Raw genomic sequence first — 20,620 nt, forward strand, 5'->3', positions numbered from 1 at the left:
ATCTCAGATTTTATTTTTCATGAATTTTTCACTTTTATATTACAATACCTTCGTTTGAGTGTAGGGGTCCTCCAATGTCCCCCAGAAGTGGACTTATTCTTGGATAGCTCCCCATTTTTTTAAAAAGGGACTTGCACTTCAAAATGTTTCTTTGGTAGTTTTTGAAAACAAAAGTTTGAATCGAACGTTGTATCACATAAGCCAATACACATAGAAGTTAATATAAGTCAATACAGATTTATTTTTGCTTTGATCATTTCACCTATTTATTAATTAGGTAAATATTCTTGAGAAATGTGGCTCAGACTCCCGTTCGATAATCAGTTTGGTGTTATTAATGTCCCGTCCTAGCAAAAAGTGTACATGCAGGTTATGTTGTTACAGTATACCATCTCTACCAATGCTGGGACCAAATCTACGCCCTTGATCACAAATGCTATTGTTGGCATTTGACCTCTTAGCCAAACGCTATGCATTCTTGTTTTTGTAACCATTGTCTGCCTTCAAGAGTACTAACTTTTATAAACCAAAGAAAAGCTCTAACAACGACTTTTCAAAATGCAGAGCATTAAATCTGAGTCAACAAGAGTAAAAAATAACTAGAACAACAAGGAAAACTCAGGCAAACAGAGGGGAAAAACCTGGGCCCTGAGAAGTGACGGACCTCTTACGGAAAAGTTCAGTCTTTTTTGAAGGTGCTAGGAGGCAGATCGGAGGAGGTGTCGCGGCGGTGCCCAGGGGTGTTGCCAGTCTTGGATTGGGCAAAAGAGTTCGTGGCCACAGTTGTCGGGGATACGCTGATTATCCTGTAACCGTGTCAGCCAGGAGTGGGCTGACTCAGCACACGATGCCAGCTTAGAACTATCTGTCCGTCCGTTATATGGCGAGGGTGTGATGTGGATCGACGACCATCCGCATACTGGCCTGTTCTTATCACTTAGTCCTTCATTTCTTGCATGATTTTTTTTTTGCCCACATAAACACTATTTCCCATGCACTCAAATTTTAAATTGATTTCATTGTTGGTTACACAATAGTTGTAATATCATTATTTTCTTATGTACTAAAACAATAGAAGCAGGCATGTCTATGATTATCGATTATCATGTTAGCAAGAATTCAATTTCCCTTCACTATATATTATGAATTCATCATAATTATTATGTTAATATAGTATGTGGATCAGCAGACACATCTTATCGCAAGTTAGATACTATTCAACACACGATCAAGAACATCTTACGAAATATATAGAAGACAATAAAGACTAATATAGAATGAAATTTGGACATACATAAATAACATATTGTTTAAGAGCGGAAATGATGGAACTTATTATTTGAGCATGAAAGGCATGAGGCCAAAGAAGAAATTCAACTGAGGGATTAAAAAGGGAAAAAAAGGGGTGTGGGGTTATTTTGGACATTCTGAAGCAAAATTCAGAAAGGGATGAGTAGCCTATCAGATGTTCCTGAATATTTGAGAAATATAAAAGTAATTGATGTTTAACAGTTTAATTTCAGTACAACTAAATACATGTAATTTTGTATTTTTTTATTATTTCAAATTTTCCTATGGCATGTTAGGTTTGAAAAGAAGTTTGAGTAAAGGTCAAGATCCATTCCATACCAGATGGTGGCGGTATGCACCAATAAATTGTTTGCTAACCGCCAATGAAACAACCGCAAGGAAAATGAACAAGGAAAATGGCGTATAAATGCGGAAGTAGTCATTTTCAATAATATTGACTGACAGGACTAGCGCATGTGTTTCTAAAATGACCAATGATTATTTTAGATAGCAACAGCGGTTGGTAACGGTACTCAAACTCAACTCAAGATTATTAAAAGTCCCGATTTGCAGCAAACGCTGAAGGTAAGGAACGTTTTCGTGGTTGTACCTTTATTGAGACGTAACTAACCTGTAACAACCACATGATTGTCTTAACTTTCCGAACATTTTACGAAATGGATAGTTTCGCCTTTTCTTCATTGGAATAGTATGTTTTGCGAAATGATTGTTTTGGCTTTTAAAAGGTTGAATATTTCGTGGAGAGAGTCAATAAACAGACCAGAATCAAGTTCAAGATTTTCATATTCATACCTGGCCGTTGGCATTCTTACAAATAGTGACGTATGCCCTTACAAATTGGTGACTAATCTTACAACGTTGTATATAGCGTGCAATATGAAACAAAAATAAAACTCAATTTTAAAAAAAAAAACATAGTAACCTTTGCTATGTCTGTAAGTCTTTTAACACTAGGAGACCCATGGGTGTCCCTTTTTTAATAAATGGTTAAAGTTGTTAAAGTTGCTCCCGTTTTTGCATGAGTTCCCTTCTTTCTACTTTCCGTGAAAGTTTTAAGTTTCATCATTTAAAGATAGATTCAGGTCAAGATTTTGCCGATTTAATAGTATTTTAGAAAAAAGTTACTTAGGTTCGCTAGGAAGGTTCACTACAACAAAGCCTTTCTGAGAAGTCTACTGCTTTAAAATGGCAGCTGTTTACTAACGCCGCCGAGTCTGTCATTTCGCATGTAGTTCTATATGAATGTGATATCTAGGCGTAGATTGTAGGCTGTCTGCTACGGTCAGGAAATATTGGAGCCACCTAGCCTAGCATTGCATTTGCTAGAGCGTCACAACAAACACGTTCTCCCTCTCTGTGTCTTTGACTTTTCTCGCGTCATTCAACCAACGTAGTAACGCACATTGTCTCGTTGCCGAAACGGTGACAAAATCCGAACGGAGAAAAAAAAAAAACGTACAGCTTTTGAACGTACGGCATACACATTTAAAAATCAATGCTCACTTGTACAAATTATGCCGAAACCCTACAACTTGACAGGTATGCATATTTGTTGGGCTTCAACAACCTGATCCAAATATTCCATTCCATTTCGTAATAATTTTACGCAAATGACCAGCCTGGTATTTAGGCGAAGTTGTAAATGCTTTTACATTTTTTTTTAAAACTCTTACGGGGCATCCAGTTTACTCACGGGCTGCCATTGACGGCGCTAGACGTTCAATCCATTTTTGACCGGGAGGGGCATATGAATGAATGGCACAGAAACATGTGGAGAGACAGCGAGAACCAAAAGTGGCATTTGGCAAATGGATTTTGCCATGTGACTTTTTTTTTTTTGCCATGTGACAAAATGGATTTTGCCATGTGGCATTTTTTTTGCCATCTGGCAAAATGAATTTTCTAATGTGGCATTTTTTTGCCATGTGGCAAAATTGATTGCATTGATGTGCATGGCCTGTCAAAATGCCAAATACCCCCAAAAAAATGCCACGTACCAAAAAAAAAAAGACACATACCAAAATCCATTTTGCCACATGGCAAAAAAATATGCCACATGGCATAATCAATTTTGCCACATGGCAAAAAAAATGCCACATGGCAAAAAAAAATTCACATGGCAAAATCCATTTTGCCACATGGCAAAAAAAAAAAAACTCCTCAGGGCAAAAAAAAGCCACATGGCAAAATCTATTTTGCCACATGGCAAAAAAAATGGCACATTGCAAAATCTATTTTTCCACATGGCAAATACAACTTTTGGTTCTCGGCCCCGCTGGAAACATGAGCATTCACAGCTAGTCTTCAGGTTTAGATGAATTGGGTGTGTTTTGCCGCCAATGGCATGCAGTGAGTTAAAAACCGTGTGTGTGTGTGTGTGGGGGGGGGGGGGTCAACTTTAGAGAGTTACCTGGGCTGCATCTCTGATTCTATTTATTTTAATCTCATTTAGTTTGTTTTTTTTTAAATCTCATTTAGTTTTTTTTTTAAATATTGTATTCTGCTTTGAGTTTTATTTAGTATAGCATACAGTATTCAATAATATACCATAAATTCAGTTTGCCTCCACTTCACGGTGATTCACATTTGCTGTATTTTGTAGGTGCGCAACGGTCATGGCTGAGGCTGGTGCTCATTTGACCTCCAGCACTGGAGGTGAGCAGCCATCCATCTTTGAGCTTCTGGCTCAGGAGTCTCTGATGGAGGCAGTTAAACCGGCACTGAGACACGCCGTCAAGGTTAGCCACTGTCTCCTTATGTGCGATCTGTTTAACCCACACTTATAAAATCTACGTTTTTAAATCTGGCTGTTTTAGACTGTAATACATGAATAAACCCTCCCACTCGGTGGTTTTATTGTACAGCTGATGGGTGGGAAAGCGCTAAAGAGAAAAGTCCCTTTAACAGTGAAACTGAATTTTTGTGCTATATTTGAATAGAAAATTCTTAAGAATTAAGCATTTTTTAAGAATTTTTCAGTCACTGACCATATTTACAGTGAGGCAAATAAGTATTTAGTCAACCACTAATTGTGCAAGTTCTCCTACTTGAAAAGATTAGAGAGGCCTGTAATTTTCAACATGGTTAAACCGCAACCATGAGAGACAGAAAGTGGGAAAAAAACCAAACAGAAAATCACATTGTTTGATTTTTAAAGAATTTATTTCCAAATTAAAATGGAAAATAAGTATTTGGTCACCTACAAACAAGCAAGATTTCTGGCTGTCAAAGAGGCACCATACCCACTCTGAAGCATACGGGTGGAAACATCATGCTTTAGGTCTGTTTTACTGCAAAGGGACCAGCACGACTGATCTGTGTAAAGGAAAGAATGAATGGGGCCATGTATCGAGAGATTATGAGTGAAAATCTCCTTCCATCAGCAAGGGCATTGAAGATGAGACATGGCTGGGTCTTTCAGCATGACAATGATCCCAAACACACAGCCAGGCCAACAAAGGAGTGGCTTCAGAAGAAGCATTTCAAGGTCCCGGAGTTGCCTAGCCAGTCTCCAGATCTCAACCCCATAGAAAATCTGTGGAGGGAGTTGAAAGTCCGTGTTGCCCAATGACAGCCCAAAAACATCACTGCTCTAGAGGAGATCTGCATGGAGGAGTGGGCCAAAATATCAGCAACAGTGTGTGAAAAGCTTGTGAAGAGTTACAGAAAACGTTTGGCCTCCGTTATTGCCAACAAAGTATTGAGATGAACTTTTGGTATTGACCAAATACTTATTTTCCACATTCTGTCTCTCATGGTTGAGGTTTACCCATGTTGACAATTAGAGGCCTCTCTAATATTTTCAAGTGGGAGAACTTGCACAATTAGTGGTTGACTAAATACTTATTTGTCCCACTGTACATATGTATATATTATTTGTTATTTTCATGTATTTATCTATACCACCAATGCTTTTTGCTGTATTTTTTTGCAATGTAAATTCAGGCATCAAGGCATCCGAGTCTTAAAGGATTGGAGGTATAGTGGCAGCCAGTTAGTTAACTGAGTGCCCTTCACTTTTAAAGGTTAGAAAAAAGTTTGCTTCCTCACCTTAGGTTCTTGCTGAGTCCAACCCGTCCTGCTTTGGTTTTCTTTGGCGACGCTTTGACGAATTCTACCTTCTCCTGGACGTCCTCCTGCAGAACCATTTCTTGTCAAACTGTAGCGCCTCCTTTTCGGAAAACTTCTATGGCCTGAAAAGGCTTGCAAAAGGCAAAGGCCCGGGCCTACATGGGAAGACCCGCTGGCGCTCTCTTCTTCTCCTGTGCCTCCTGCCGTACTTGCGGGCAAAGCTCGAGGCCACGTTTGCGCGTCAAAGGGAAGAAGAGGACTTCTCAATTCGGCTGGCACAGAGCAGAGTTCAGAAGCTGTACCGGGCAGCCGTGGCGGTCTACCCATACGTGAACTCGGCATGGCGGGCCTGGATTTTCTGTCAGCAGCTGCTCTTTGTCTTTGGAACCGTTCGCACCCACCATCCTTTGCTGTGGCTGGCCGGGGTCCGACTGGCTCGACTCACGGAGCGAGATATAAGAGACATGGAGGCGAACAAAAGCAAAACAGGAATCATGGCTGGAGACAGGTACAAATCACTAATATTTACTTTTTCGGACTGTCTAAGTCGCTCCGAAGCATAAGCCGCACAAGCCAAAAAATGCTTACAATGAAGAAAAAAAAACATGTTTAAGTCGCACCGGACTATAAGTCGAATATTTATGGAGATATTTACCTAATTAAATCCATCCCAAGAACAGGGATTTCGATTTAAGGGCAATTTAATATAACGGGATGAGTGACCTGGGCAACAAGTGTATGGAGATACTGGCTTTTACTTGTGTCTCATACTGAAAGTAGCACACAGGAATTTCATGAATTCAAATGTCATGCACAGTCACGGTGCCCTAATATAATATCCACTTTGCAGGCACAATAAAATCAGTCCTATGCTTCGTGCCCCCCAGCATGCATTGTGGCACTCAGGAGGTAATACAAGTAGTTCCCCAGGTTACAAACGAGTTCCGTTCCTAGGCTGGCGATGTAACCCGAATTTCCACGTAAATCGGAATTAATTAAAGTGCCTGTGACACAAGAAAGCATGTTTATTTCATATTAGAGCCGCTCGGTTTGTGTTAGCATGTAGCCTAGCTCTTACCGTCCTCTTTTGTTTACGTCTCCGAGTCCCTGCAGGGAAATGACAAGAGCCGGACTAACTCCGGTGGCATAAAATACGGTTCGGGAGGTTTAAGAAGTCAGCAGGTTCGGCCATTATGCAGTGATTTAGGCCTGACGTACTGAATAAATGCTTTTTTAATATTTCAAATTCCAATTACCACAAGACTGTTATTTGTCATGACCATACAATTTGTTTTGCAATCGGGGAAAAAATACTTACGGTAGATACAAAGAATATCCTGTAAAGATATTAGAGTTGAGTGAAAAAAACAATGATGACACTTTGCAGCCTCGTGTTTGTTGTCTCTATCGCCTTTTTCTCGTTCTGAATCTTCCTCCTCCTCCAAATACGACTCCAACATATATTTCTGTATGTCACATACTTCCTCTGGATGGACAATACCATTCGAAAAATTCACACTTGAACCAGAATAGCTGAAAAACGCTTCCTCCTCCATTGGGCTCAATGTTAATTCCACTGAAATTGCTCATTCTTTGACTTCATCACCAAGATGGAGGCACCAGAGTGCTATAATGACAGGAGGAGATAAACGACAGATTTAAAGACGCATTTCTCATCATCTGCGCTTTGCCAAATTGTAGTATATAGTCGAATCGTCTCAAAATATGAAATTTTTTTTTTGTCATGTCACAACCACTTTAAGTAACCCTAAATACAAAATAAATGTCCAAAAACATGTATTTTACGTCATATTAATAAGATAAAGTAAAAAATAACACTGTGACGTAGGTTGTGTAAAATGCTGTTATATGGAATGACTATTCGAGCTTCCTCTGGATTGACAATATCGTTCGAAAAATTCACACTTGAACCAGAATCGCTGAAAACGCTTCCTCTTCCATTGGGCTCAATGCTAATTCCACTGAAATTGCTCATTCTCTGAGGTCATCACCAAGATGGAGGCGCCAGAGCGCTATAATGACAGGAGGAGCTAAACGGCAGATTTAAAGACTCATTTCTCATCATCTGCGCTTTGCCAAATTTACGTATATAGTCGAATCGTCTCAAAATATGATTTTTTTTTTTGTCATGTCACATGCACTTTAAGTAACCTTAAATACAAAATAAATGTCCAAAAACATGTATTTTACGTCATATTAATAAGATAAAGTAAAAAATAAGATACTGTGAGGTAGGTTGTGTAAAATGCTGTTATACTGAATGACTATTCGAGATTTAAATAAAATAAAATAATAATAAACTATACTTTACTCGCAAGTGAGTCACCTTGCTGAGAGAAGAGGGCGCTGTGGAAAGAGTAGGGAAGCGAGAGAGGGGGATATCATGGCCACTCAGGTCATCAGCGCCTCTCTTAACACGAGCCTGCCGTCCGAACTCAAAAAACCGAATTGGGACTCACAATAGGAGTCGGCGCCGGGGGAGAAGCAGAAGCAGAAGTGGGACATGACGCTCCCAGGAACTGCAGGACGCCGGCGACACTGCTGGGGGAGGAAGGGATCCTGACATGGCAAAAACTCGGTACTGATTACTGTTTAAAAATGGACGAGACAGTGTTACGCGACTAAAAAACAAACAAACAAAAACACTGGCGATAAAATGGCGGACGAGACTCCAGCATCGTAAAGTTGAAATCACGTAAGTCTGGTACGTCGTAACCTGGTAACTACCTGTACTAACTTTCAAAGTTCATGTTCTCTGCTAATTATTTCTTCAGATACTGTTCCTGGTGTTTCTTTACTTGCTAGTGTTACTGTTTAGCTTGTTGATATGTGATCATTTCAATTTTGTTACATGACACCGTGACTGTGAATGACATTTGAGTTTATGACCAGCCATTGTTTGTCATTGTTTCTCGAAGTGAATGGAAGCCTGTTCTACTGCTTACAATATAAATTTATTAATAAATTCCTCCACATTTATTTTAATTTAAAAAAAAAAAAACGTATTGGCCCGAATATAAGATGGTGTTTTTTGCATTGAAATAAGACTGAAAAAGTGGGGGTCTTCTTATATTCGCGATCTAGACATTATACCCATTCACGACGCTAGATGACGCCAGATATCATTGAAGCGATGTTCTGTCATGACAGATCTCAGCTACTCTCAAGTTTAACCAGTTTGCATTATTTTATTGCAATGTTTTTCCTTCTTCAGATTTGTTTCAAGACTACATTTAGTTAGACTTCAGTTTGATGGTTAATGCAGTTATTGCAATTTTGTTGTTTTATCACAATAGATTGGTTTATTTGCATTTCAAAAACCAGAAGCCATTCATTTACAAATGTGATTGCACTTTAGTTTACATATTTAAATGTTCAGATATTGAGATTTGAATCAGGCAAAATAACATGCTTTTTCTCTCAAATATATTCTTATAATCATTTGTTTCAGATGTACTGTAATTATTTTCTGTATAAAAATTAATTTGGTGTTCGAAATTTTTTTTTTTTTTTTTTTCAAACTAGAGTCTTGAAAAACAGGGGGTCATCTTATAATCAGGGCCGTCTTATATTCGGGCCAATACGGTACGTTTTTAAATTATTGATATTACGGTATTTTTCTGTACTTATTTTTTTATTTCCCCTATTGCTTTTTGATTTGTCTTCAATCAATTATATCAGTAAAATCAGAAATACACTCTGGTTATAGCCCCGTGTAACACTCCATTTTTTTTTTTAAAAGTCAATATTGATAGTGGAATCAATTAAGCTCATGTTTTTTGTCTTGTTATCTTTGCAGCACGGTCCAACGATTGCGTTGGTTGACGTCCCAAGTAGCGAGGGGCTTGGCAGTCTCCCTGTCGACCTCCCTCTCTTTGGGGGTCTTCTTCCTTCAGTTCCTGGAGTGGTGGTACTCATCCGACAACCAGGCCGCCGCCAATAGCCTCACGTCGCTCCCTGCGCCCCCGCCGCCCCTCCACCTGCACACGGAGGATTCGGCGGGCGACGGGATGCACTGCCCGCTCTGCCGAAAGCTTCGCGTCAACGCGGCGGCGCTGTCCACGTCTGGTTTTGTCTTCTGTTACCGCTGCATCTTCGCCTTCGTGAAAGCCAACCGGCGTTGTCCCATCAGCGGCTACCCGACTGAACTGCAGCATCTCATTAAGATCTACTCACCTGACTCTTAGAATAGACTCCAAGTGAATGCTGTGCTGAATTTTCAGGATTTTTTTTTCTTTTCACTCAACCTTGACAAGTCAAGTATCCTTCAGCAAGATCGTTGTGCTCTGGTCGGCAGAGGTGGGTAGTAATGGGTCACATTAACGTTGTTATATTACCGTATTGGCCCAAATATAGGACAGTGTTTTTTGCATTGAAATAAGATTGAAAAAGAGGGGGTCGTCTTTAGAGGCGTGCGAAATTTCCGATTCTTAGATTATTCGCGATTCGGTCATGGAAGATTCGAGAACGATTCACAAACTTTTAAATTCCGATTATTAAATTATACCAGGTAAAGTGGAAGTAAAACACAGCGCGGTTTTTGGGACGCAATGAGGAACGGACCGAGAGTAAATATCATGTTCAACTCATGCCGCTAGATAAAAAAAAAAAACAATCATACCTGACAGCGGCCGACAGCAGCTACAAACAACGCCCGGTTGCTAGTTGCTACAAACAAACGGCTACAGTAGATATCATATATATGTAGAACTAGATGCAAGATGACAGACGACGGCGGTGTTAGAACATGTATTATTGAACAAAAATGCGAATGACGGACTTGCCGGCGTTAGTAAACAGCCGCCATCTTAAAGCAGTAGACTTCTCTAGAAGGCTCTGTTGTAGCGAATAATCGAATTAACTTTTTATCTAAAATACTCCTAAATCGGCAGAATCTTGTCTTGAATGTATCTTTAAATGATGAAATAGTTTTAAAACTTTGACAGAAGGGAAATGATGGAATAACGGGAGCAATTTTAACAACTGTAACAGTTGATTCACAACATTAAATAAATTGAATGTAGTTTAAAGCTGCTGATACAGAATGGGGACTGAAGTATTTTATTTACTGTTATTTTTGTATATTTGTTTACTGTTATATGTTAACTTGATACTGAAATAGTAGTTTGGTTTAGCCTGAGAGGATTTTTGAACAATTTTGGAACTAATGTACAAAACATTTTTTTAAAAAAGGAGGGGGGTGCATCAATAATCGTTTTATAATCGAATCGGAGCCTCTGAATCGTAATCGAATCGTTAGGTGCCCAAAGATTCCCAGCTCTAGTCGTCTTATATTCGCGGTCTAGACATTATACCTATTCACGACGCTAGATGACGCCAGATATCATTGAAGCGATGTTCTGTTATGACAGCTCTCAGCAACTCTCCCCATTCACGACGCTAGATGGCGCCAGATATCTTTGAAGCGATGTTCTGTCATGACAGCTCTCAGCTACTAGTTTAATCAGTTTGCATTATTTTATTGCAATGTTTTTCCTTATTCAGATTTGTTTCAAGACTACAGTTACAGTTAGACTTCACTTTGAGGGGTTAATGCAGTTATTGCAATTTTGTTGTTTTATCACAATAGATTGGTTTATTTACATTTCAAAAACCAGAAGCCATTCATTTACGAATGTGATTGCACTTTAGTTTACATATTTAAATGTTCAGATATTAAGATTTGAATGAGGCAAAATAACATGCTTTTTCTCGCAAATATATTGTCATAATCATTTGTTTCAGATGTACTGTAATTATTTTCTGTATAAAAATTAATTTGGTGTTCGAAAAGTCTTTTTTTTTTTTTTTTTTTTTTTTCAAACTTGAGTCTTGAAAAAGAGGGGGTCGTCTTATAATCAGGGCCGTCTTATACTCGGGCCAATACGGTACTTGAGTAAGTTATGGAGAAAAATGTACTAGTTTTACCACGCCATACTTTTACTTGAGTAGATACGTGGAGAAGAACATACTCCACTAATTTGGAATACACTAAAGACATCACTTTTTTTAAATCTTTGATTTTTTTTTAAATGATTTTATTACATTCATAAATTACACAGGTCTGAAATTTACGGTCCAGGGGCTAATTTGCGCCCACAGGATAATATGTTGTGGCCCATTTGACAGCGAATCAAAGTATTAATGTTGCCCGCTCGTATTTTGAGATCGGCAATAAAAAATATGTATAATTTTAAAAATCAATTATTTAAATAGTTGTGAAAAAAATATATATGTATATTTTTATAATGGTAAAAAATCTAAATAATTTTCAATAAAATACTCTTAAAATCTATCAAAACAAATTGTAAAATGTTGTCAAAAAAGAAAAATGAAGAAATAAAAAAAGAGTCACCCATGTGTATTTTGCTCTGAAAATTTGTATTGTTTTTATTTAGGCTGCCATTGATGGCAAATTTCCCTCTTTTACTGACTACCACAACATGTACTATGTGACCTGGGTTGGCACTGAATGAGTTAAGCTAAAAATTACTTTTGAATAGACATCCACTGTCCCTGAACCGGTTAAAAGCACACTATTAAACTAATTACACTATATTTTTTGAGGCAAATCTCAAAACCTTTGACTACGTGTGTAGAATCGATTTGCAAGTAAAATTAGATGTATTCCCAATAAATTTACCAGTGAGAACACATAAATCCAATCTTCCCGGGGGATTTCCTGAAGATACACACTAACACGCATATTCCCATTCAAGTCTCATTGTAACAGTCTTGATATAATCCAAGAGTCAGTGAAACAGATGCATGCGGGGACTCCAAAGCCCCCCAGCGGTATTACATGAAAACAGGAGGGCCAGAGGGTGGATGAAAAACATCTGATGAAATGCCAGTTTAGTGGATGAGAGGAAACATTTGGTGATTGAAAAGGATTAGGGATTACAGACACAGCTCACTGACTGCACCAAAGTCATAACATCATCATTTGGTCTATGTAACTGTCTGGTTTTGTCTTGCTGGATCTTTTCTGCTGGAAGATGGAAGGTGAGTTCACTTTTGGTGTATTTAATTAATAAAATAAATGTTCATTCTGGATGAACTGCATTTTCCTGATTTTATCTCCATTCAATTGCAATAATTCAATCTCCTAAAAATGAATGTATGTTTCCATGTCTTGTTTGGATAGAAGCTCCCTAATTATGGGTATGTTTTTAGATCAGATTAAGTAATGAACTTTAGATAGCTGTCCAAATTCAGGTCTCAATCGGTAAAAAGAATAGATTCTATCCTCTACCTTGTTAACATAACAATAACATTATTATTAAGACTGATTTTTTTTTTTTTAATTAATTTTACATTTTCTCAGGCAACGGTTAACCTTAAGGTTTTCAAGGACATTGGTCACTACAGTGGACAACTACTCAAAAGTTGACACTTAAACCTTTACCCTATAGGGCAAGTGACTGTATTTGGTCCTTTAAAAAAAATAGAAAAACATTAAGAATTGTTATGTATATACATTGGGGCAAATAAGTATTTACGTAGTCAACCACTAATTGTGCAAGTTCTCCCACTTGAAAATATTAGAGAGGCCTGTAATTGTCAACATGGGTAAATCTCAACCATGAGAAACAGCATGTGGGAAAAAAAACAGAAAATCACATTGTTTGATTTTTAAATAATTTATTTGCAAATCATGGTGGAAAATAAGTATTTGGTCAATACCAAAAGTTCATCTCAGTACTTTGTTATGTACCCTTTGTTGGCAATAACGGATGCCAAACGTTTTCTGTAACTCTTCACAAGCTTTTCACACACTGTTGGTGGTATTTTGACCCATTCCTCCCTGCAGATCTCCTCTAGAGCAGTGATGTTTTGGGGCTGTCGTTGGGCAACACGGACCTTCAACTACCTCCACAGATTTTCTATGGGGTTGAGATCTGGAGACTGGCTAGGCCACTCCAGGACCTTGAAATGCTTCTTACAAAGCCACTACTTTGTTGCCCTGGCTGTGTGTTTGGGATCATTGTCATGCTGAAAGACCCAGCCACGTCTCATCTTAAATGCCCTTGCTGATGGAAGGAGATTTTCACTCAAAATCTCTCGATACATGGCCCCATTCATTCTTTCGTTTACACAGATCAGTCGTCTTGGTCCCTTTGCAGAAAAACAGCCCCAAAGGATGATGTTTCCACCCTCATGCTTCACAGTGGGTATGGTATTCTTCGGATGCAATTCAGTATTCTTTCTCCTCCAAACACGTGTTTCTACCAAAAAGTTCTATTTTGGTTTCATCTGAGCATACCACATTCTCCAAGTCCTTTTCTGGATCATCCAAATGCTCTCTAGCGAACCGCAGACGGGCCTGGACGTGTACTTTCTTCAGCGGAGGGACACGTCTGGCAGTGCAGGATTTGAGTCCCTGGCGGCGCATTGTATTACTGATAGTAGCCTTTGTTACTGTGGTCCCAGCTCTCTGTAGGTCATTCACTAGGTCCCCCCGTGTGGTTCTGGGATTTTTCCTCACCGTTCTTGTTATCATTTTGACGCCACGGGTTGAGATCTTGCACGGAGCCCCAGATCGAGGGAAATTATCAGTGGTCTTGTATGTCTTCCATTTTCTAATACTGTAACTTTCGCACTATAAGGCGCACCTGACTATAAGCCGCCACCCACCAAATTTGAGACGAAAACCGCATTTGTTCATAGATAAGCCACACTGGACTATAGGCCGCAGCTGTCATCACTGTATTATGAGATATTTACACCAAAAGATATCATCCGGTAACACTTCATTTGACAGCGGCAGCATATGACCAAATGAACCACCATGAACCTTTGAAGCGTCATTGCTTCAAGAAGCTCCATTTGGCCATAACTGCTCCCTTGGGAGAGACAATCAACCTCTGCTGCCACCTGCTGTCAACACTGTTGTTGTCCAACATGCCTCCTAGCATGCATTGCAGTGCTACAGATGTAAATAACAATCAAAATTCATGTTCTGTGCTAATTATTTCTTCAGTTACTGTTCCAGTTATTTCATTAATTACTAGTTATGGTATTTGGTAACACTTTATTTGACAGTGGCGCCATAAGACTGTCATTAGACAATCATAAGTATGACATAACACTGTCATAAGCAATAGTGAATGCCTATAACGGATGGAATTTAGTGTTATCTGGCAAATTAGCTCACTTTTGAATGGATGTAAAAGATTTGAACTGGACATAAACGGAGTTAGTGAAATAATTTGCCACATGACACCTAATGACATCCATCATAAGCATTCAGTAATGCCCATGATATTGTCATGTCACAATTATGACGGTCTTATGATGCGCTCTCATATAAAGTGTTACCTATTAACCAAAAAAATCAACAAATAAGCCGCATTGGACTATAAGCCGCAGGATTCAAAGTGAAGGAAAAAAGTAGCGGCTAATAGTCCGAAATTTACAGTAATTGCTCCCACAGTTGATTTCTTTACACCAAGCGTTTTACCTATTGCAGATTCAGTCTTCCCAGCCTGGTGCAGGTCTACAATTTTGTCTCTGGTGTCCTTCGACAGCTCTTTGGTCTTTGCCATAGTGGAGTTTGGAGTGTGACTGACTGATGTTGTGGACAGGTGTCTTTTATACCTATAATGAGTTAAAACAGGTGCCATTAATACAGTTAACGAGTGGAGCCTGGTTAGACCTCGTAAGAAGTAGTTAGACCTCTTTGACAGCCAGAAATCTTGCTTGTTTGTAGGTGACCAAATACTTATTTTCCACTCTAATTTGGAAAGAAATTCTTTAAAAATCAAACAATGTGATTTTCTGGGGGGGGGTTCCCCCTGGTTGAGGTTTACCTATGTTGACAATTACAGGCCTCTCTAATCTTTTCAAGTAGGAGAACTTGCACAATTGGGGGTTGACTAAATAATTATTTGCCCCACTGTATGTGTATTAATAATCATTATTGTATTTTTCATATTTTTATATAATTATAAAAACATTTATAATACAATCTTAATAAAAGCTAAATTATTGAAATTAAAATAGATATTAACAAATGCTCGGGTTATGCAGTAGCTCCAAGTAACACGCTTATACTGTAACCCCGCCATGGTATTTAACTCATTGCATGCCATTGATATCGCCAGAAATCCAATTGATTTTGACTGGGGATGGGCAAACGGACTAATGCTCAGACTAAGATGATGATTTCGTTTTCTTTTTTTTTTTTTTTTTTTCTTTTTTCTTTTTTTTTTTTAAATAAGCGTCAGTAAGTTTGTACTTTTGATCAGCAGTAACAGAAAAACAGCTTCTACTCCTGGAAAAACGTTTGTTTGGATTTTCAGCCATCTCATTGTCCCCGTCACACATTGTTAGCGCCAAATAAATCGTGTTTTACCAATAAAACAAAAACTTTAAAAAAAAAAAAAAAAAAAAAAGCCTCAGATAGTTTATTTTATTTTATTGATGAAGACCTAGCAGAAAATCAGAAAAGAGAAGGCTTTAATTTTTTTTTTTTTTTTTTAAGCCAAAATGTCCTAACAATCTACCATCCAATGCTGGTGTATACCAACTATGGATTGCAGACCACTTGCCGCCTAAATTTTATTGGCCCACACAGTAAGCTTAAATTCAGCCTTAAATTCAGTTGAACATCTCAGCTTTAACATTACATGGAGCTAGTCACTTAAACAGTGCCTCACCTTTTTCTCAGGGTCAAAACCTCATAATGTGTTGTAGAGCAACTGTAGAATTTCAGTATTTATTTTTACATGAATTATACTGTAAAAGAAAAGTAATCCATTGTGATAAATTGAGCTATTTTGTTTGTGATTTTTTTTGGGGGTAGGCATTAGTGAACAATACGCAGCTAAAATTCTTTTTACTTCTCGGTTCCACAGAATTGACTTTGGGAGTTGGTGAATTGAATTGCAGAATGTAGCCACCAATCTTCTACTCATCCTGGAGTTCTTCCTCTTTCCAAGGCAGCATGTGTCACCTCCTCGCCAGCCTTCTTTTACTAGTTCTAGCATTTGTCTTAAATCCCCTCCTTCTACCCTCCGTGGTGTGCTCACGGTTATGTCCGCGCCACTGCCTTTGTTACGAAAACACCGACTTGGTGGATTGCCGTGACCGTGGGCTCGAACACGTTCCCAGGGGGCTCCCGCATGGCACCTGGCTGCTGGAGCTGAGAGGAAACAACCTGAGTGAAATTTGCACCAGAGCCTTTGCGGGCCTGTGGTCCTTACGGGTGCTCGTGCTGGCCAACAGCCACATACGGACCCTTCAACCACAGGTAACAATGGAGTAGAGTCAGAAACGGAGATCTGAGTGAGTAGCCAATGTTATTTCCATGATGGATCCACAGGCTTTCTTCTCATTGTCTTACCTTGAGAAGCTGGATCTCAGTGATAACCGGCTAACAAGTCTTCCTGCTGACTTCTCTGTGGGCCTGTCTGCTCTTAGGGTGCTGCGACTGGAGCACAACAATTTAGATCATCTGTCTGCATTCAGGTGCTTCTCATATACATGTACATGTAAATTCATACCCTCTATTTAGGATGAAAGTGCAGTAATGTGTTAACCCTTTCATGCAGGAATTATGTTTTTTTTTTTTTAATCTTAAATGTTTTTATTACATTCATATTGGACAGGGGTGTCAAAGTTACCACACATTGTGGCCCACGGGACAATATTTTGCGGTCCCCATTTGACATCCAATTATAGTATTGAGCCACTGTCAGATTTATATCCCGGTAAATTCCCGTGTGAGGTGACGCGGATTTACCCGTGTCATGGCTTTCAGACATGGGGAGATGTCCCGGATTGGACACTTTCAGACTTGTCCCATGTTGGTGACTCGACGCTCTCTGTGCGGGGAGGGCGGCTGGCGGGATTTTATAACCCGGCCGGACATTATATGATTTTTGGTCTGCAACGGCAGCAAAATAAACCACACATTTCCAAAGATGGACGATAGACTGTCTCTTCCTCGGCTCTACGATCCAGGAGCAATTTGATTTCGTTGTTTCCATTTTAATTTTCATATTTCCAGTTTGTATTGTTATAACTGTGATGTTTGTTTACCGCTTTTCTCCTTACTGCGAAGAAAGAGGAAATGACTATCAGCCCGCCATGATATTTACGTCATCAGCCTTCGTGCTGTGACCCAGGAATTAAATGCCTGCTTTCACACATGCCGTGTCCCAGGTAAGTCCTGGACATTATACTAGGACACGACCCGGTAAATGTCCGTGTCATCTCCGTATCAGTCGACCCAGGAAATTGCTTTCAGACATAAGGGCTACCTTAAACGGAGTTCAGTGTATGTGTGAAAGGGGCTTTAGTGTTGCCTGCACATATTTTATGATGGACACTAAAACTATTTGTTGTAATGTATGTTGCCCATGCAAAATATTGTCCTTCCGGCTGAAAGTGGGTCCTTAGCCACAGGTTTGAGACCCCTTTCCTAAATGAATATACGTAATGAAAGTGTTAAATCCAGGGAAATAGATTTTTGTGAATTATCTTTTAGATGAAGATTTTCCGTTTGCTTCTATTATATCTATCCCTCGGTCAGCTTTGAATATCTGGACAACGTTGAGAAAATGGACCTTAGTCATAACCATCTGGTGTCTGTAAGCCCTGGTGTGTTCAGAGGCCTTTCAAGGCTCAGGCAGCTCTACTTGCAAAACAACAGACTGTCTGTCATGCACCAAGGGAGCCTTGATATGCTTCCTGGACTGGAGGTAAAAATCAAAGCATCACATGATTCCAGAGGGAAACCCTCTTACATAAAAATGGGCTGTCTATCTGTCCGTGTACTGTAGGTGCTCCAGCTGAGTCACAATAACATTTCTCTGATCGACACGAAGGCTCTGACTCCTCTCTACAACCTAGCGGTTCTCGATCTGGAGGGAAACAACCTGCGTCACTTGAAATTCAAAACCTTCCTTAATCTGCACACAACAGCGACACACATCCAGCTGGCAGGTTTGTATTTAATTTACAGGAGCAAACAATTTCTCTCATTTCAAAGTCAGTTCAGTTGTTGTCTCCTCACCAGGAAACCCTTGGACCTGCGACTGTGAGCTGCACCGCGTGTTCAGCAAGATCCTTCACGTTCGACACCTCCACATCGACGACTACCGCAATGTGACCTGTCACCAGCCGCCGCAGCTGGCCGGGGCTTCACTGGCTTGGGTAGACAGCAAACTGTGCATCGCAGAGACAGCCACTGTACTCGTCATTACCGTAACAGTTCTGGTCACAGTGGTGGCAGCTGTGGTAATGGCAGAACGGAACAGGAAGAGGAATCGTGGCAAGAACTGGGACACTGAATCCCAAAACCAAACCCACAGTCCGCCATCTTGAAAGCAAATGGAGATCGGGGACAGACAATTGACGGATGCGAGAAGCTGTTAAAAGCACAGACAGAAATACAATGTATTCTTAGAGGGAAAGTTATCATGAGCATAAGTCATTCACTGCTAGCCCACGTACCAGAGTATCTGTTGTAAATAGTAAAAGAGGGAAATTGATATTGATATCACATATTGATGGCAATAAACGTCCAATCCATTTCAAATGGGAGGGGGGTTAAAGTGATTGTTCGAGTTAAGAAATAAGCTTTGTGAGGTCACAAAACAAAATATAAATAAGCTTCCCAGAGCAAAAGCCGTTTGAATGTATGTCTTTATTCTTTTTCTTGTTTAGCATTATTCATATATTTTTTTATTACTCATGGCTTTATTTGCGTTGTTTTTTTTGGGGGGGGGGGTAGTTAGAATAGTTGGTTGTTTTTGTCAAAAAATGGATCATTTAATTCATTCATTTTATTTAAAATTATTTATCTGTTAACACTGCTGGCCAAAAATATTGGCACCCCTGCAATTCTATCAGGTAATGCTCAATTTCTCCCAGAAAATGATTGCAATTAAAGATGCTTTGGTAGTAATATCGTCAATTATTTTGCTTGCAATGAAAAAACACAAAAGAGACTGAATTTTAAAAAATTAAATCATTATATTTTACACAAAACTCCAAAAATGGGCCGGACAAAAGTATTGGCACCCTCAGCCTAATACTTGGTAGCACAACCTTTAGACAAAATAACTGTGAACAACCGCTTCCGGGATCCATCAATGAGTTTCTTACAATGCTCTGCTGGAATTTTAGACCATTCTTCTTTGGCCAACTGCTCCAGGTCTCTGAGATTTGAAGGGTGCCTTCTCCAAAATGCCATTTTCAGACCTCTCCACAGGTGTTCTATTGGTTTTAGGTTTTGGACTCATTGCTGGCCACTTTAGAAGTCTCCAGTGCTTTCTATCAAACTATTTTCTAGTGCTTTTTGAAGTGTGTTTTGGGTCATTGTCCTGCTGGAAGACCCATGACCTCTGAGGGAGACGCAGTTTTCTCACAATGGGCCCTACATTATGCTGCAAAATTTGTTGGTAGTCTTTAGACTTCATAATGCCATGCACACGGTCAAGCAGTCCATTGCCAGAGGTAGCAAAGCAACCCCAAAACATCAGGGAACCTCCGCCATGTTTGACTGTGGGGACCGTGTTCTTTTCTTTGAAGGCCTTGTTTTTTTCCCCTTGTAAACTCTATGTTGATGCCTTTTCCCAAAAAGCTCTACTTTTTTTCTCACCTGACCAGAGAACATTCTTCCAAAACGTTTTTGGCTTTCTCAGGTAGGTTTTGGCAAACTCCAACCTGGCTTTTTTATGTCTCTTGGTCAAAAGTGGGGTCTTCCTGGGTATCCTACCATAGAGTCCCTTTTCATTCAGACACCGACGGCTAGTACAGGTTGACACTGTTGTACCCTTGGACTGCAGGACAGCTTGAACTTGTTTGGATGTTAGTCGAGGTTCTTTATCCACCATCCGCACAATCTTTCGTGAAAATCTCTCGTCAATTTTTGTTTTCTGTCCACACCTTGGGAGGTTAGCCACATTGCCATGGGCTTTACACTTATTGATGACACTGCGCACGGTAGACACAGGAATATTCAGGTCTTTGGAGATGGACTTGCAGCCTTGAGATTGCCCATGCTTCCTCACAATTTTGCTTCTCAAGGTTTCAAACAGTTCTTTGGTCTTCTTTCTTTTCTCCATGCTCAATGTAGTACACACAAGGACACAGGACAGAGGTCGAGTCAACTTTAATCCATTTTAACTGGCTGCAAGTGTGATTTAGTTATTGCCACCAACTGTTATGTGCCACAGGTAAGTACTTTTCAAAAGTTGCCACTACT

The 20,620-nt window shown here is 39.5% G+C and overlaps 2 protein-coding genes across 3 annotated transcripts; both read left to right on the top strand.

Annotated features, from left to right (window-relative positions):
* Positions 1-1,707: 1,707 nt before the first annotated feature.
* Positions 1,708-11,864, top strand: pex12 (peroxisomal biogenesis factor 12). Its single transcript, XM_057817985.1, has 4 exons — positions 1,708-1,875; positions 3,914-4,049; positions 5,367-5,890; positions 9,203-11,864. The coding sequence occupies exons 2-4, from the start codon at positions 3,927-3,929 to the stop codon at positions 9,588-9,590; spliced, it is 1,035 nt and encodes a 344-aa protein (XP_057673968.1). The 5' UTR covers positions 1,708-1,875; positions 3,914-3,926; the 3' UTR covers positions 9,591-11,864.
* Positions 11,865-11,899: 35 nt separating this feature from the next.
* si:ch211-237i5.4 (chondroadherin-like protein) lies at positions 11,900-19,113 on the top strand. Of its 2 annotated transcripts, none has more exons than XM_057817983.1 (6): positions 11,900-12,408; positions 16,263-16,657; positions 16,730-16,875; positions 17,942-18,110; positions 18,192-18,354; positions 18,410-19,113. In XM_057817983.1, the coding sequence occupies exons 2-6, from the start codon at positions 16,352-16,354 to the stop codon at positions 18,733-18,735; spliced, it is 1,110 nt and encodes a 369-aa protein (XP_057673966.1). In that variant the 5' UTR covers positions 11,900-12,408; positions 16,263-16,351; the 3' UTR covers positions 18,736-19,113. The 2 variants fall into 2 exon arrangements, with proteins under 2 accessions (XP_057673966.1, XP_057673967.1); XM_057817984.1 differs by having other exon boundaries at positions 11,903-12,408; positions 18,428-19,113.
* Positions 19,114-20,620: the final 1,507 nt, after the last annotated feature.

This window comes from Corythoichthys intestinalis, chromosome 16 (assembly GCF_030265065.1).
Source record: "Corythoichthys intestinalis isolate RoL2023-P3 chromosome 16, ASM3026506v1, whole genome shotgun sequence".
In the NCBI taxonomy this organism is placed as follows: domain Eukaryota; kingdom Metazoa; phylum Chordata; class Actinopteri; order Syngnathiformes; family Syngnathidae; genus Corythoichthys; species Corythoichthys intestinalis.

Bases quoted from the DNA above. Each gene is read 5' to 3' on its own strand.
- pex12 (XM_057817985.1), top strand. From the start codon at position 3,927: ATGGCTGAGGCTGGTGCTCATTTGACCTCCAGCACTGGAGGTGAGCAG. The intron at 4,050-5,366 runs GTTAGCCACTGT...TCCTCACCTTAG, and splicing joins CACTGAGACACGCCGTCAAG to GTTCTTGCTGAGTCCAACCC. The intron at 5,891-9,202 runs GTACAAATCACT...TTATCTTTGCAG, and splicing joins GGAATCATGGCTGGAGACAG to CACGGTCCAACGATTGCGTT.
- si:ch211-237i5.4 (XM_057817983.1), top strand. From the start codon at position 16,352: ATGTGTCACCTCCTCGCCAGCCTTCTTTTACTAGTTCTAGCATTTGTC. The intron at 16,876-17,941 runs GTGCTTCTCATA...TCCCTCGGTCAG, and splicing joins GATCATCTGTCTGCATTCAG to CTTTGAATATCTGGACAACG. The intron at 18,111-18,191 runs GTAAAAATCAAA...CGTGTACTGTAG, and splicing joins ATATGCTTCCTGGACTGGAG to GTGCTCCAGCTGAGTCACAA.